The following is a 16,531-nucleotide window of genomic DNA, read 5'->3' as shown; positions in this document are numbered from 1 at the left end:
CACTCCGAACGGCCTCTGTCGAGTTTCCGGTTCCGGCCGGAAGTGGCTCTTCCCCGCCTTCAGAAGTCCCGCCTCCGTCGCTATGGTTGTCGCAGCCCGAGCTGAGGCTGTGGCGTCCTCCCGGCTTCGGCGGCGTGTCGCTCGTCGTTTCTGCACGTCCCTTCCCTGCAGATAAACTACTGCTAGCCTGGGGCTGTTAGGGGCCTTGGTGCCTACGCTCGAGGAAAAGCCGAACGAGGAAACGTGGGAGATGTGTTCTTAAAAGACACGTGTGTCTGACAAGAAGGGGAAAAGTGCAAGGAAACGTGCTGTAGAACCAGTTAGTACTGGAGGAGGAGCCCTTTCTCTCTTCCCTCGAGTGGGAAGCGGTTAGGGTTGTAGCGTCAAAGCGCTTGGGTTCAAATCCCAGCTTTATCATTCCCTGCTCTCTGAATTTTGGGACAATGTCTGGACTGTCTGTGTCTCAATTTCCGAATCTGCAATATGGTTAACAACAGCAGCTGCTTACTAGGATCGTAGGAAGGTTTAAATGAGTTTACAAAGCGTTATAATGACAGCTGGTTCGTAGTATATGTCTGGTGGTGTGATTATTAGGGTCTTCGCCCCTCCCAGAGCATTTTCACACCTTGATTGGACATTGTGTCTTTTGTCCCATCCTCTTGACCACAACCACCACCACCTCTCAAGAGAACTTGTTTTATTCATCTCTGTCCTGGAGGTATAACACTGCCCTGGGCTAACTGTATGGTATAGAGCAGTTTCTTGCTCAAGGCACACGTGTCTTTATTTCGTTCCCATCTTTCTGGCCTCCTAACTCATCACCTACAACACACACACACACACAATTTATTTTTGCCTTCTCACTACCACAAAGGTGCACAGTCAGTGTTGCTGAATGAATGGAAACCTCTCCTGGACAGCAGCGAGTTTGGTTGTGGTCTGCCCTTTCACTCACCCAGACCCTGAGAAGATGTATCCCACTACTAAATTTGAGAAGACAAACCGAGCATGGAGCGCTGGTGGCAGTGAATAAGCTCAGCTGCTAACCAAAAGGTCAGCAATTCGAATCCACCACTTGCTCCTTGGAAACCCTGTGGGGCAGTTCTACTCTGCCCTATAAAGTCGCTGTAAGTTGAAATTGACTTGATGGCAACAGGTGTAACAGCATGCACTCAGCTCAGCCTTCTTCACCTTGGGAGCTAGACTGCCAGCAGTGAATACCAAAACCCAAAACCAAACCTGTTACCATGGAGTTGATTCCAACTCATAGGGACCCTACAGGACAGAGTAGAACTGCCCCAAAGGGTTTCCAAGGAGCAGCTGGTACGTTCCAACTGCTCACTTTTTGGTTAGCAGCCTGAGCTCTTAACCACTGCACTCAGAGCTTATAGTCTAGCAGAGGAGTTTATTTCCCACTTGTTTAGTTTATCTTGATGGTATGAAGATGACATTTAAGATACATAGATATATCACCCTACATCAGTAAACATAAAAGTTATACTGATGATTTTCCTAAATCTTAAAAAAAAAAAAAAAAAAAAACGTAAAAGTGTGTTTGCTCATTTAATATCCGGTAATCAAAGAATTTCTAATTAAGATGTGGAGAACAGGAAGTTTGCTTACTGTAGTGGCTGCAACAGTGAGCTCAAGCATGACAACGATTGTGAGGATGGCGCAGAACCAGGCAGTGTTTCGTTCTGTTGTACGTGGGGTCACTATGAGTAGGAACCGACTTGATGGCACCTAGCAACAACAAACTGAAGACATTTTTCTGGAGGGCAATCAAGAATTTAAATGCATAAGTGTGTAACTCCGCAGACCTGGGGATTTATCCCAGGGAATAAATAAAATAATCATGCAAAAGTATAGAAATATGAATATTTATCATAGCCTTGTTTATAATAATAGGGAAAGTTTGGAAATTACATTTAAGTCATCAGACATTGGACATTTCCAAATGTGAGACTGGTTACTGTTGCTAATACTGGCGATACTGTAGATCCCTACTGACGTGGAAAAATGCCTGTGCCATATAATGAGGTGGGAAAGAAAGCAGATCCTAAAATATCATACAATTCTGTTTTGTTCAAATAAGATTAAGAATCGACAGCATTACACAGAGTATACACTGTATGTGATGTAAATACGTGTATTTAACTGTGATTTAAATTTTCATTTCTGCATCTTTGTGTGTGGTCTGATTTTTATAATAAACATTTTTAATAACATTTTTAAAGTATGATTTTAAAACACTAAAAAGTAAATTCATGCAACTTACTAAAAACATTAAACAATATTTTCATAATCAAAAAAGAAAGCCTTTCTTGGGAAAAACATTGAATATGAGTTTCCGAGTGAATCTGCTCTTTTTGTTAAGATACATATGACATTTCAAAAATGCATTTGCCAATATTTCCTCAAATCAGCATTTACCATATATAGGATCTCGTTGCCCATCGAGTTGATTCCAACTCATAGCGACCCTATAGGACAGAGTAGAACTGCCCCATAGGGTTTCCAAGGAGAGGCTCGTGGATTTGAACTGCCAACCTTTTGGTTAGCAGCCAAGCTCTTAAGCACTGCACCACCAGGGCTGCATAAATAGGCTAGGTCAATCAAATCAACAGGAACACAGGAAGGATGTGATATAAGGTCTCAATCTTATATTTCATATTAATATTTACACAAATATTTTCCATTTGCAAGTTAATTTAATGCATTAAAATCACAGAAAATTTCTCTTCTTAGCTGGTACATGAATTCCAAAGCAGTTCCCATAAATCTATTCAAAGTAATTATTTAGAAATGTTAAGAGTTTAAAGAAAACGTTTCTAGCCTATATGCAAAGTAGAAGAAAAAAAAAAAACTATGTTCTGCTTTTCCGTAGAAGCCAGTTTTCCTGGGTCACCGTGAGAACAGCGTGCAGACCCAGTAATAATGCTGGACACAACGCTCCATTCATTAACGTAAAAGTCTAGGGTTCACTAAGTCCAAAAAGTTCAGACAGGCTTGAAGAACAGCTCAGACCCGGCCTTGCCTGCCTGCCCGGCCTGGTTCTGGGAGTTTCCCAATGGCCCGCAGTGAGTCTGATTGCTGCTCTCCTACCAGGCAGCAGTCCTACGTTACTGCCCCGCATTTAAGGCACAGCCTGGGGTTCTTAGCAGCCTAAGTAAACAGTTGCTTGTTCAAAGTAAAGCTTCCTTATGACCTTGCAATTTTAAATGAAGGGAACAAAAGGGAAGGAAACTTTACTGCTTACCAAGGTGACCTACTACATGGTTTTTGTATATATTGTATGAAACCACTATTTTCCCAAGCCAGATAATCGAATGTGCTCACCTATTCCATATCTTAATTTGTGGGTAACTAGGTTTGGAGCCCTGGTGGCGCAGTGGGTAAGAGCTCAGGCTGCTAACCAAGTCAGCAGTTTGAATCCACCAACCTCTCCTTGGAAACCTGCTGGGGCAGGTCTACTCTGTCCTATAGGGTTGCTATGAGTGGGAATTGACTCCACGGCAGTGGGTTTGATTTGGTTTGGGTACATTCTGTCTGAGCCCTGGTGGGGCAGTGGTTAAAGCACTCAGCAGTCAGCAGTTTGAACTCACCAGGTTCTCCCTGAGAAAGATGTCGCAGTCTGCCTCTATAAAGATTGCAGCCTTGGAAATTCTATAGAGGCAGTTCTACTCTGCCCTGCAAGGTCACTATGAGCCTGAATTGCCTCCATGGCAGGGAGTTTGGTTTTGTTTTTGGTTATATTCAGTCTGAAGGAGCCCTGAAGGCACAATGGTTAAGAGCTCAGTTGCTAACTCAAAGGTTGGCGCTTGGAACCCACCAGCTGCTCCACTGGAGAAAAAACCTGGCCATCTGCTCTCATGAAGATAGAAAAACTATGGGGCAGTTCTACTGTGTCCTATAGGGTCACTATTATCAGAATCTACTGCATGGCACACAACAACATATTCAAACTGGTGTTCCCAGCTGGCATCGGTTAAGCCCTGGTCTACCAAACATTTGCTGTTGAAACCCACCCAGAAGTTGCACCTTGGAAGAAGGGCCTGATGGTCTACTTCCAAAAGGTCACATAAACCAAACAAAAATGAAACCTGTTGCCAATGAATCAGTTCCAATTCACAGTGACCCTACGTACAACAGAATGAAACAGTGCCGGGTCCTGCGCCACCCTCACAATTGTTATGCTTAAGTTCATTATTGCAGCCACTGTGTCAATCCATTTAGGAAATAGTAAGATTTGTTGGACCAGTGAAGACCCTCCTGGCTGTTATTCCTGAAACCCATAACCCCAAAACCAAACCAAACCCAGTCCCATCGAGTTGATTCCAACTCATACCCCATACCAATGATTATTAAGAAAGCCAATTCCTACTGAGACAGGTCTGGGGTCCTGAGGTAAAATTAACCCTCTTGTAAACAGAGGCTGTAAAAAAAATTCCAAAGCAAACAAGATATGGCATAGGCTGGACACAAGGAAACCAGTATGTCAACCTGAGGCTAACCTTTAAATGATAAGCAACCAAGTTTCCCTTAATGCCTCCTATTAGGATTGTTTTTCAGGCAAACCAATTAAAACCAGAATCCTGAAAAGGTGCAGAAATGATCTGATTGACTACTGGATGTCTCCATCCCATAATGAGTCCTGCGTAAGAACCTAGAAATTCCTGACAGGGAACTAAAAACACCAGACATACATCACCAGACAAAAGCCGGACCTACTTTGGAAGTGAGAAGTCCGGCATCTACTTCCGTACTAAGTCTCAGCCCAGCCTTTCTTTTAAATGTGCATGCTATTTTCCATAAGTTTAATGAGTATGTATAACGTCCCTTTTACTGCATAGTATAAAACTTCTCCCAGCCCTCTGTTCTGGGAAATAGTGCTTTAGAGTGATCTCCCTGTCTCCTACTCGCTGTGAGTATTAAACTGTGCCTGCTTTAAATCCATTAGACTCTTAGTTATCCTTAACAAGAGTAGAAGCAGCGGATCCATTGTGTTTGGTAACACTACCACCAGTGATCGCCCCGACAGAGAACACAACAGAGTCCCTGACAGAGCAGAAGAGTGTGGAACGGAGCTCAAATTCACATAAAAGACCAGACTTAAGAGTCTGCCTGATGCTGGAGGAACCCCTGAAGCCATGGCCCTCCAGACGCTATGTTAACCCAGAACTAAAGCCATCCCTGAAGCCCACTCTTCACTCAAGATTAAACTGGACTATAAAACATAATACTCCTGAAGAGTGTGCTTCTGAACAGATACTTGAGATCAGAAGGGTGGCTCCTGCCTAGAGGCAGGATGAGAAGGCAGGCAGGGGCAGGGGCTGTTGGAGGGACACGGGAAACCTGGGGTGGAAAGGGGGAGTGTGCTGTCACATTGCAGAGATTGCGACTAGTCTCATGACAACATGGATACAAGATTTTGTATGAGATTAAGCTGGGCTGTAAACTTTCACCTAAAGTCCAATTAATTAAATAAATAATAAGCGAATTCAAACGGTAGAATCTCGGTGATTTAGCAGTTTTTAGTCCCTCTGAAAAGGCGAAGCTTTCAGTGGTTTCACCCATTGGTGATGTCAACACATCCTGATGGTTCCGCAGCATTCCGTGGCCGCGGGCAGACACGGCCCGGCTAGCACGCACGTCGGTCTCCCAGGTTTGCCCCTTGGAACACAGGCCACAGGGAATCTCCCTTTTTGCTTCGCTCTACCTTTGCGGTGATTGTACCGACCACACGCCTTAGAAGGATTTCCAAGGATCGCTTTTCTCCCCTGGGCCACGTCGTCACCGAGGTGCCTGCGGCGCGCTCACACGCAAAGCCGTGGGCCTAGGAGACCCACGCAGGGCCCGCCGGGAGGCCGCAGGCGCCTCGCCGGGAAGGTCTCGCGCTCCCCTGGACCACGGACAGCGTCGCCGGCCCGGAGGCGCGCGGCCATGACTTAGCCCCTTCCGGAAGGCGCCGCCGAACCGCTCCGGGCACTTCCGCCTCGCGCTCGGGTTGGCGGGAAGTCGCGCCTGGTCCCCCCGCCCCCCCCGGCGCCTGCCACGACGGCAGCAGCATGGCGGGCGCCGAGCTGCGGGCGGAGCTGGAGCAGCGGCTGGGCGCCCTGGCCATCCGCACGGAGGTCGTGGAACACCCCGAGGTGAGGCGCTCCGGCCGGAGGGGTGGGCGCAGCTGCAGTGTCCGTCGGGAGAGGTCGCTAAGACCGTGTGTGCCGGGGTAACGCGCCGTGTGAAGGCGGTGCTGGGTCTTTGCCGGGTTCCGCTGCACGAAAGGGACCCGAAAGGGACAGTACAGGCCCTCGACGGGGGCTGTGATGTTACGGGGAGGGGTCTTGCTTTCCTCATGATTCGATCACGTTGCGTGTAGAGAACTAGTGCAGCTGGAGAACTTCAACTGGTCCGGGCTGTGGGTCGGTGTGTCTGCTTTGTTAGGTAAAGCAAGGTACCAAGCGGTTGGCGGCATTGCAGCGATGCCGGACTCGCCGTGAACAGCGCACCGATGAAGATACCGAGGTTCAGAGAGCTCGCGGTTCGCCACCCGGGTCACTTTGATCCCGAAGCCCGCTCTACCTTTGGATCATAGACAGATGCACCGCCCCCAGGACTGGTTACAGAAATGTACATACATTCTTTGTTTTCATTAGTTTGATACATTTTAACATGGTTTTGTGTACTGATGTGTAGTTTTGCAAACTTTGCGGAAACAATGTATATAATTTGAGTTTTCGCAGGGACCTGAAGTTTACCCAAGGCTAGTGATAACAGCCATGTATGTGAACTATCCGTGATGAGGTGCATGGAAAGTGTTTTATGTGTTTTATTTCATATAATCCGGCATTTTAAATATATATATATATATTTTTAAGTAGACACCATTACTTTTATTTTCTATAAGAAAAACTGAAAAAAATTTAAGTAGACACCATTACTTTTATTTTCTATAAGAGAAACTGAGGCTTGTGTTAAATCTGCCCAAGGTCATACAGCAGTTCTGTATCTAGGATTTCAGCCTAGCTCTTTCTGATACCAAAGTTTTAACCTGTTGAGCCCTCATCACAAATTCCAGATTTAAAAAAAAAAAGAAAAATAAAGCAGTTGTACCAATGTCTGACAGTTTTTCCAATAGAAACAAAGTACTATGTATTTTCTATCATTTACTACAGAACTCCACCTAAATGCAAACAATTATTCAGGCATTTCCTAGCATAGCTTGCAGAGTGTTTAAAATTACTTGCACGTCAGACATTACATGAGATATAGAATACTGGCCACTGTGCATATGAACCTTTGCTGCAGTTCCTAGAGAAGATACCCTGGGTGCTAACATTTTTTTCTTTTCTGAATACCAAGGGAGGGTAAAACAAACCAAAACCAAACCCATTGCCGTCAAGTTGATTCCGACTCAAAAGTGACCCTATAGGACAGAGTAGAACGGCCCCATAGTTTCCAAGGAGCAGCTGATGGATTCGAACTGCTCACCTTTTGGTTAGCAGCTGTAGCTCTACCACTGTGGGCGCCAGAAGGGAGGATAGTCTTACCTATTTGCTTTGGTCAAAAGCCAGCATCACCCTTGGCCAAATTCTGTCCTAGTCAGAAGGCTGACTCGTGGCATGGCGTATCTCATGACGTACTTTGAAGTCACTTGTCATCCCAATGCATTCTTTGAAAGTGGAGCTTACAGCAGAGCTTACAAACGTAAGAGCCAGATTAGGTCCTCAGATATGTTTTGTTTGGCCTACGTAGGGTTACTCCAGACTGTTTTAAAATAAAAATTTGAATTAATTCCTGACATTTAAAAAAAATTGGATATTCAGCTCCTTTTAAAAAATGGAAAACCTGGCAACACCAGGCCCACAGGTCCCCGCCCCTTCCTGTCATCTCACCGGCTTTTCTTACATTCATCCCATTTCACTCGTATCTGCATGGCTCCTGTAAATATTTGAGTTACACCTTCAGTGGGTTTTAAACCAGTATGAAATTAGCGATTTCCTTTGCTGAGTTAATAGCTTGTGACTTCTAATACATTAATGTATTTGGTGACAGAACACTTTCCAAGGATATCTGACTACTGAAGTTTTTTTGTTCGTATTGATTTTCTTCATCTTTCGGGAACAAAAAGATGCCATCTCTCTACATATGGAAGTCCCCCGGGATTGAAAGGCATCAGTAGGTTTATTCGGAGTATTCTTTCAGTTCAAGCAGTTTGTCTTGTCTTTGCAAATAAGAGGTACAGATGTCTCTGAGCACACGGGAACCCCTTTCAATGCAAAGCGCTCCATCAGCATGTAGGGATTTCGAAAGTATTCATCTATGGTGGACAACGGTTTTCTGGCTGTTCTTTGATAGGCTCCATGGAATTTTTTTTTTTTTATGAAACTGGAAAAATGACCTTGATTTTACAGATATGATTGGCCTAAAGGATTTGGTTTAACCAAAATCACCCTTATTTTAATCCCTGAAATAATTGCTTAAATGTTATTTATAAAAATGGATTTTAATTTGGACTAGAGTTTGAAGTAAGTCAGCTCACAAGGCTGAGATCACGCCTGCCTCCTCCTCCTCCGCACGTGACCAACACCTCAATTTGGATTTCCCGGAAGCATCCAGTCAGATTTTTCGCTGGTTGCTTTGCTGTTTAAAGGAAGTATTCTGGGGTTCAAATGGAAATGACTGAATGCGCTTGAACTGGTTTTAGCTAAAATTAAGACAGGAAATAAAGACGCTTTTTTCATTCCCAGTGAGGAAGCAGGTTAAGATTTTTGACACAATAGATAGGATTAGCATTGGCATAGGACTCAGTTACTAAGTGTCTCTCGTGCCCATCACTCTGGATTATAACTCTTCCTTTTCTGTTTGCTGTCGGCAAAACACCCAGAGTAGAGAAGCTCATTAACAGCTAGTCTTCACCTTTGATCTTTCTCTCTGACCTGCTCCCCCGGGGTAGTCACAGTCTCCCGCTTCGTGACCTGCACGTGTTGTGAGCTTTTCTGATGTTCCTTGTCTGTCAGCTCAGAGTCTCCTTCCCTGCTCTCTCACCCTCACTGAGGGTACATTTGTAGAGTGGAGGTTGTCACATGGTCTGCCTGTAATGGAATGCTAAAGGAGTCTGGGCTGCTATAAACTTTCAGTCCCAAAAACAAAAAAAGAAAAAGCAATTTAGGAATGTGAGCTTGGCCAGCACACTGGACTTAGAACTAGCCTAAGAGGATCTGCCTGGGATCCTGAAATGAGGAATTCAAAGGGCAAGGGCTTATAGCTGTCTGGTAATGGGCTGGGGATGTGTCTCTAGCAGTGAAATTCAAGGCCGTGAGTACTCCCTAACCTTGCTCTTTTCACCCAGCAAGCAAAATACGTATGTGAATGCAGCGTGTATGTGTATTACTTTATTTTTAAACTTTTCATTATGTGATATTTTACAGGTGTTTACAGTTGAAGAAATGATGCCGCACGTCCAACATTTGAAAGGAGCACATAGTAAGAACTTATTCCTCAAAGACAAAAAGAAAAAAGGCTATTGGCTGGTGACAGTTCTTCATGATCGACAAATTAATTTGAATGATCTGGCCAAACAGTTGGGTGTTGGGAGTGGAAACCTGAGGTTTGCTGATGAAACAGCCATGATAGAAAAACTGAAAGTTAGCCAAGGCTGTGCCACACCCTTGGCACTCTTCTGTGATGACGGAGATGTGACATTTGTTCTGGATTCTGCATTTCTGGAAGGTGGCCATGAAAAGGTGTACTTTCATCCAATGACCAACGCTGCCACCATGGGATTGAGCCCTGAAGACTTTCTCATGTTTGTGAAGAAGACAGGACATGATCCCATAATACTAAATTTTGGCAAAAACTAGCTGAGCTGATGTTTAAAATAGATTTCTGAATGTGGTTTTTCCTATTCGTAATTTACATAAAGCAATAAAAGTGATGAGGTTATTTCGCACCCTTGGTTGGGTGACGCCCTAAATCTTTTCAGGAGGAGTATTTTGTCTTCAGGGAGCTGTTCTCAGAAGGATGTATTGAGGCAGTTTTAGTTCACACAACCCTTCCCCCTCCCTTCCCTCTTCTTCCTACGAGAGGGATTCCTTCAGCAGTGAAGTCCACTTCTAACGTTAATGTTCTGCGTCTTCTAGGATGTTTCCTACAAGAGGGATTCCTTCAGCAGTGAAGTCCACTTCTAACGTTAATGTTCTGCGTCTTCTAGGATGTTTCCTACAAGAGGGATTCCTTCAGCAGTGAAGTCCACTTCTAACGTTAATGTTCTGCGTCTTCTAGGATGTTTCCTACAAGAGGGATTCCTTCAGCAGTGAAGTCCACTTCTAACGTTAATGTTCTGCGTCTTCTAGGATGTTTCCTACAAGAGGGATTCCTTCAGCAGTGAAGTCCACTTCTAACGTTAATGTTCTGCGTCTTCTAGGATGTTTCCTACAAGAGGAATTCCTTCAGCAGTGAAGTCCACTTCTAACGTTAATGTTCTGCGTCTTCTAGGATGTTTCCTACAAGAGGAATTCCTTCAGCAGTGAAGTCCACTTCTAACGTTAATGTTCTGCGTCTTCTAGGATGTTTCCTACAAGAGGGATTCCTTCAGCAGTGAAGTCCACTTCTAACATTAATGTTCTGCGTCTTCTAGGATGTTTCCTACAAGAGGAATTCCTTCAGCAGTGAAGTCCACTTCTAATGTTAATGTTCTGCATCTTCTAGGATGTTTTCTGTACTTAAAAAAAAATTGCAAAACTTGATGTGTAAATTTACACACATGGTAGCATACTTATATAGAGGAGAAACCAAAAGGAATATATTCAATTGTTAATAGTGGTGATGGGGATTACAGAGGATTTTATTTTGATAAAAAATTTTTTAAAGAAATATTAGCGCCGTAGAAGGGCTGTAATAAGAACTCCTCAGCAATCTAATTAAAAAAAAAAAAAAAAAGACAAGGGCAAAAGCTTTCCATTATTGGGTGTTTGTTTTTAAGCTGCTGACTTTTCTCAGAGAAAAAAAAGTTGATTGGCTTCCTATTAGACAATGTATCTTTAGAAATTTTTAATTCAGAAAAAATACCCAAAAACTAGGGATGAAAAATGTGACACTGTAATAACACTATTAAAATTACACTTTAAAACTCAGCAGCAGAATATATACTACATGAAAAATGATCAGTCTCAGTTCAGAGGTTAGAAATGGGAACACACTATACAACTTTCTTCTCTATGTTCAATTTTTACTTATTGTCCCTTCCAATATGGCAACAGTATAAAAACCCAGGAAAATGTGGGGTTAGCTGCCATACAATAGCTACTTCAAAAACAGAAGCAGGAACTTTGACATTTCTTTCTCATTTAGACTCAAACAGAATCCTTCCTTCATTAAAGGATCTGACCTAACCGAGGCTACTGAACTTTATGTGGCTATAAAAATTCTCACGTCTTCTAGGACAATCAAATGGGATATTCTTTTTTTGTTGTTGTTGGAATATATATTTTTAATTGTGCTTTATGTGAGTTTACAATTAATCAGTTTCTCATACACAAACTTATACACACATTGTTATGTGTAACCCTAGTTGCCCTCCCTATAATGTGACAGCACACTCCTCCTCACCACCCTGTATTTCCCATGTCCATTCAACCATGTCCTGTCCTCCTCCGCCTTCTCATCTTGCCTCTGGACAGAAGCTGCCCACATAGTCTCATGTGTCTACTTGAAGTAAGCAGCACACTCCTCACCAGTAATCATCTTATGTCATAGTTCAGTCTAATCTTTGAAGAGTTGGCTTTGGGAATGGTTTTAGTTTTGGGCTAACAGAGTCTGGAGGCCATGTCCTCTGGGGTCCCTCGAGTCTCAGTCAGACCATTTAAGGCTGGTCGTTTTACTAGAATTTGAGTTTTGCATCATCCCACTTTTTCTGCTCCATCAGGGATTCTCTGTTATGTTCCCTCTCAGGGCAGTCATTGGTGGTAGGTAGCTGGGCACCATTTAGTTCTTCCGGTCTTATGCTGATGGAGTCTGGTTTAAGTGGCCCTTTCTGTTTCTTAGAAACCCCGGTGGCGTAGTGGTTAAGTGCCATGGCTGCTAATCAAAAGGTCAGCAGTTCGAATTCACTAGGTACTCCTTGGAAACAACACGGGGCAATTCTACTCTGTTCTATAGGGTCGCTATGAGTTGGAATTGACAGCAATGGGTCTGGTTTTGCCTCTTTGGTGTTCCTCATTCTCCTTTGCTCCAGGTGGGCTGAGACCAATTGAAGCATCTTAAGATGCCTGCTTGCTAGCTTTTAAGACCCCAGATGCCACTCACCAAAGTAGGATGCAGAACCTTTTCTTAATACACTGTTATGCCAGTTTACCTCGATGTCCCCTGAAACCACGGTTCCCAGATCCCTGCCCCTGCTACTCTGTCCTTCAAAGTGTTTTAAATGATTACTAACCACTTGTTATAAAAATTCACTGTTTTATTTTTATATCAGTTTGATACCTGGAATGTTAAACCAAATTTTTTTTTTTTAGGAGAAACAAAGTTAAGAATTAAAATGAAAAATGTCTTTAAAAAGATATCCAGCAAACAGATGGTGTGACTTTTGTTACGAGTTGGTTTCTGTGGCAGATATTAGGTATCATCAAGTAATAAACATTTTACCATTCAACTCCAAATCTCTTATTAGCATTAGTTTTTAAAAGAAATGTTACAGTTTTTATATTATTTGATTTGGTATTTAATAACAGGTATAAGTAAAATGACAAACATTGAAAAAGGATTCTTCGTAGACAATGAAAAGACAATTTAAAATCCGATTTTGTCAAAGGGTGTTTTAAGTGCAACTTTGTCCAAAAGCGTTCCTTTTAAGGCATTTTTGTTGCTGTCCAAATATCTCAACACATACATCAAGGTTTTTTTTTATTATAAATGGGCTCCTTTTGTATTACTCGTTCAAGGCTTTAAAAATACATCTCGGGACTAAGCTGAAAAGAAAAGTACAAACAAAAATCCACCACTTTTCTCAAAAGTAACTTAAAATACACATTATTTAGCATACATGATTACTCTCCATTGTCATTCCAGATTTGGTACAGTATCTTTTTCACTTCCTGACAAACTGTTCAGACGGCGCAGGCTGTAACAACTGCAGACGTGAGGCGACTACAATGCTGGATGCACAGTGATTTTCAGTAGGCTCTTACCATGCCTTGGCATGAAAGGTGCTACACACAAACCTGTTTCATTAGTTCTTTGGTAACCACTAATTCAAAAACTTGGACTAAACATTTCCACATGGCCAAATGTGGAGCACATTACTGGAGCTTTGGGGCGAGGCTATTACCCTGTGTACTGCAATTCTTCAGTTTCCTTGGGGCTTGAGTTGTCAATTTAGAACACAGGCAAGTAATAAAAAGCATGCCGCCCCAGAGAGTTTCTGGTTGGTTTTACCATTTTGTTGTTTGTTTGGCCAAGGAAGTTTAAGAGAAAAGAGTGGCTTCCTACAAAGTCTGCTTCTGATGGAGAAAATAAAATATTCATGTGGTCATTATTTAGTCTTTTCTTGAAATGGTATGAAAAAGGTGATGAATATAATCGACAATATTCATATTTTTGCAGTCTCAATGTATTCCCTTCATTGACTCTTTTAACTGCCTTTTCTCAGTGTCACCCTATTCAGGTTATTTTATGGGCTGCCCTTAAGTATTTTCTACTTGAGGCTAAAAGGTGCTTCTTAAGTCAGCAGTTCCCTACTTTAGGTTATGAGTGTTCTGGAGAGGTCAAGTTGGGATACCCTTCACCTTCACTGAGCTACCTTCTACTCATTAAATTCCAACTTTCAGTAACTGTCCTGGGATGTGCCCTAGTTGTGCAAATTAGATGCTAGTTAATATAAATCTAAGTTACCTACTTACTGTATTTAGGTAAAACAATCTCTACATTTCAATTTATCCACCTAAAAACGAATTTACATTTTTTACAAGCAAGCGTCTCTAGACTAGCATGATGCCCGTTATCAGCTTGATACTTGAATCCAGGGAGTCCTGATGGAGAGAGGTGTGTCAGGGCCTAGAGGACAGGTTCTAAGTATGTCTTCCATGCAGTATTTGTATTTCAGTAAAAACTCTCTGTATTTACATTTACATAGCACCTTTCATCCAAGAGTTTCAAAGTGATTGAACTTTGCAGCATTATTTGGTGGCAAAACCTAAGTTAACGGTGGCATTAAGTTAAATAAGTCCAAGTCTGTAACTCCCGTTTCAATTTCTGGTCAACTAAACTTGCTGTTTCTCTCTCTCTCTAATGGAAGGTTTTTTCCAAAAGTAGACTATGAACACTGCTACTGGCCTATGGGGTGGAGGGGAGACACAGACACACACACTTTTCTCACAGCTACTGGATTAATACTGAAACGCACCGTTCATAAACCACACACTATGGAATTATTCCAAAAAGAGCTTCAGAGCTGGTAGTGAGAGCCTAAGAAGTGCACTGTTAAAATAAAAAGTCAGTCTCTTCGTCATTTCAGACATTTAAGATTATTCTAATATTTATGTGAAATAATGAATTTGCATTAATAAGTATCAATGCATTTTTTGACTTCATAAGAAAATAAAAGTGATATATAAAATTGGAACTACTAAAAAATTCATGTTTCTCTGGGTTAACTAAATCTACTTTTTTGTGCTTCTTCCAAATGTTTACGGTAACAAATACATACAAATATTTCAAAAGTACCAATCCCAGTTATCAACTTTAATGTGGTATTATAAAGGACAAAACCAAAAGTTTTTATTAATAAATGACAACCTTAGTAATAAATGAGTTTGTCAAAATGTGGATCATAGTAAAGTATTTACACTGTTTCTTGCTATAAGAAAACTTCTTAAGCAATAGTCAGCTCTCAAAAAAAAAAAAGAAACATACATACATAATCCAATACCAAAGAAGGGAAATGAGTCAAAACGTAACAGATTTCTCTTGGGAACGCCACTTGCTGGAAAATCACCTTATTAAAAAAGTTTCAGAAAAGCACTCTTTAATTGCCTTGGGCTCATGTATGAATGCTTAGTGTTGCTTAATCAGGAAGATGGAAAGCGGAGTAATATCACTGTAAATTTTTCCTAACTCCTATCTTGTTATGGATTTTTCAGATTTATCTTTTAAACTGAATTTCTTTTGCAGTGCATCAACATAACTGGCTTTTTAAAGAGTATCAACACATGCAGTCTGCTAACCAAATAGGGCTGTGACATGCCAAACAATTTTCTGTTATCTTGATATACAGAACATTCCACAAAATACTACAGCATTTAATTTAGATTTACACGACTGAATAGAAATGGCTAGATGTGGGCAAATACCGAGCAGAGGCATTAAGCAAACATGGATCAATCCATAAACGATGGAAGAAACAAGCAGACTGTTCTTGGAGTACTTCCTGGAACCACAACACACGTGGTCCTCAGCGAGAGAACGTCCTTTATTCAGCAGATGTGAACAGTACAACGTACAGTGAGTCCTAAAACCTAAACATTTTGGCAGTGGATTCCAGTAGTGCTCCTTGATTCAAGGAAGGAATGAAGGTTTGTATTGTTGCCTGCTCTATTCACGAACGACTGTTAAGTCTCCTTTTAAAGATTTTTTAAAAATGACTCCTATAGTTGGCTGTCTTGTTACTTCAGAAATAAAGGCTTCATACTGAGAAACTGAAGGACACTTTTCTCTCTGTATTAAGTTGGAAGGTAGAAAGAAGAAAGAAAATATAAGAAAAGCTGGAAGATAAAAAGGGAGGGATAAAATACAGAGCAGCCACTATAAGAACAGCATGCACCAGATATTTCTATAGGAATGAGAAAGTGACAGAAAGTCAGAGACCATTTTCTTTGAGTGGCTCTTCATAAGAGAAGCCATTTAATTTAATTTATGCTCACCCATTATCAAGAAAATTGTGGCAAACCTGTATTCCTACCACAAAAATGACTCTGGACTAAAAAGGAGGTCCTAAAACATCCACTAATAAAATGAAATTTTAATCAAGAAAGAAAGACAGAAATCATTTTTAAAGGTTTGTTCCCTGCATGGGCAGGCAAAAACCTAGGGCAACCAACCAGTCTTGCTTTACTAGTAAGTAGGACAGAAAGTCAATAAATTAAGCAAGCAATATGTACATCTGTTAATGCAATGCGCACTTGTTCTCATTCTTAATGCAGTTAGTTTGTACAAATGAGAGTAATCTCATTCACGTTTCAAGCTGGGAACTCACCACGTGGCCCACATGTCATGTAGTGGGTAACAGAATTAGGAGCTTTGTTGCTCCCTAGCCCTGCTTTTTGAAATTCTGCTTTCTTGTACTGTGTCCACATCTGCAGGAGAAAAGCATTTCATGTTATTTAATCCAAGATTAATACATATACAACTCAAGAAGGATCAACTAAAGAGCTGTCACGGAAAAGGTCAACAGGGACTCTCACTCCCTGGGAAATTTATTCACCTGATAGCTAGTGCATCACTTAAAGACTGGTATGTGTATTTTAAAAGCCAGAAG

The 16,531-nt window shown here is 41.8% G+C and overlaps 2 protein-coding genes across 22 annotated transcripts in view; one reads left to right on the top strand and one right to left on the bottom strand.

The window, feature by feature from the left end:
* The first annotated feature begins 6,039 nt into the window (after positions 1-6,039).
* LOC100672070 (prolyl-tRNA synthetase associated domain-containing protein 1) lies at positions 6,040-14,939 on the top strand. Its single transcript, XM_003417570.3, has 2 exons — positions 6,040-6,152; positions 9,432-14,939. The coding sequence occupies exons 1-2, from the start codon at positions 6,069-6,071 to the stop codon at positions 9,861-9,863; spliced, it is 516 nt and encodes a 171-aa protein (XP_003417618.1). The 5' UTR covers positions 6,040-6,068; the 3' UTR covers positions 9,864-14,939.
* The window catches only part of CCDC88A (coiled-coil domain containing 88A), a 134,557-nt gene continuing 127,406 nt past the window's right edge, over positions 9,381-16,531 (bottom strand). For 14 of the 21 annotated variants that reach the window (XM_064277051.1, XM_064277049.1, XM_064277046.1 and 11 more), the window contains one exon: positions 16,334-16,349. In XM_064277051.1, the coding sequence (XP_064133121.1) occupies position 16,349 (1 nt within the window). In that variant the 3' untranslated portion in view covers positions 16,334-16,348. Of the gene's footprint in view, positions 12,969-13,527; positions 15,712-16,249; positions 16,350-16,531 lie in introns of those variants that run through there. The other 7 variants (XR_010319467.1, XM_064277057.1, XM_023557209.2 and 4 more) reach the window with 2 other exon arrangements.

Source organism: Loxodonta africana, chromosome 26 (genome assembly GCF_030014295.1).
Source record: "Loxodonta africana isolate mLoxAfr1 chromosome 26, mLoxAfr1.hap2, whole genome shotgun sequence".
NCBI lineage: Eukaryota > Metazoa > Chordata > Mammalia > Proboscidea > Elephantidae > Loxodonta > Loxodonta africana.
Note: the sequence above shows the minus strand (reverse complement) of the source record. Positions and strands in the feature narration are given on the sequence as shown.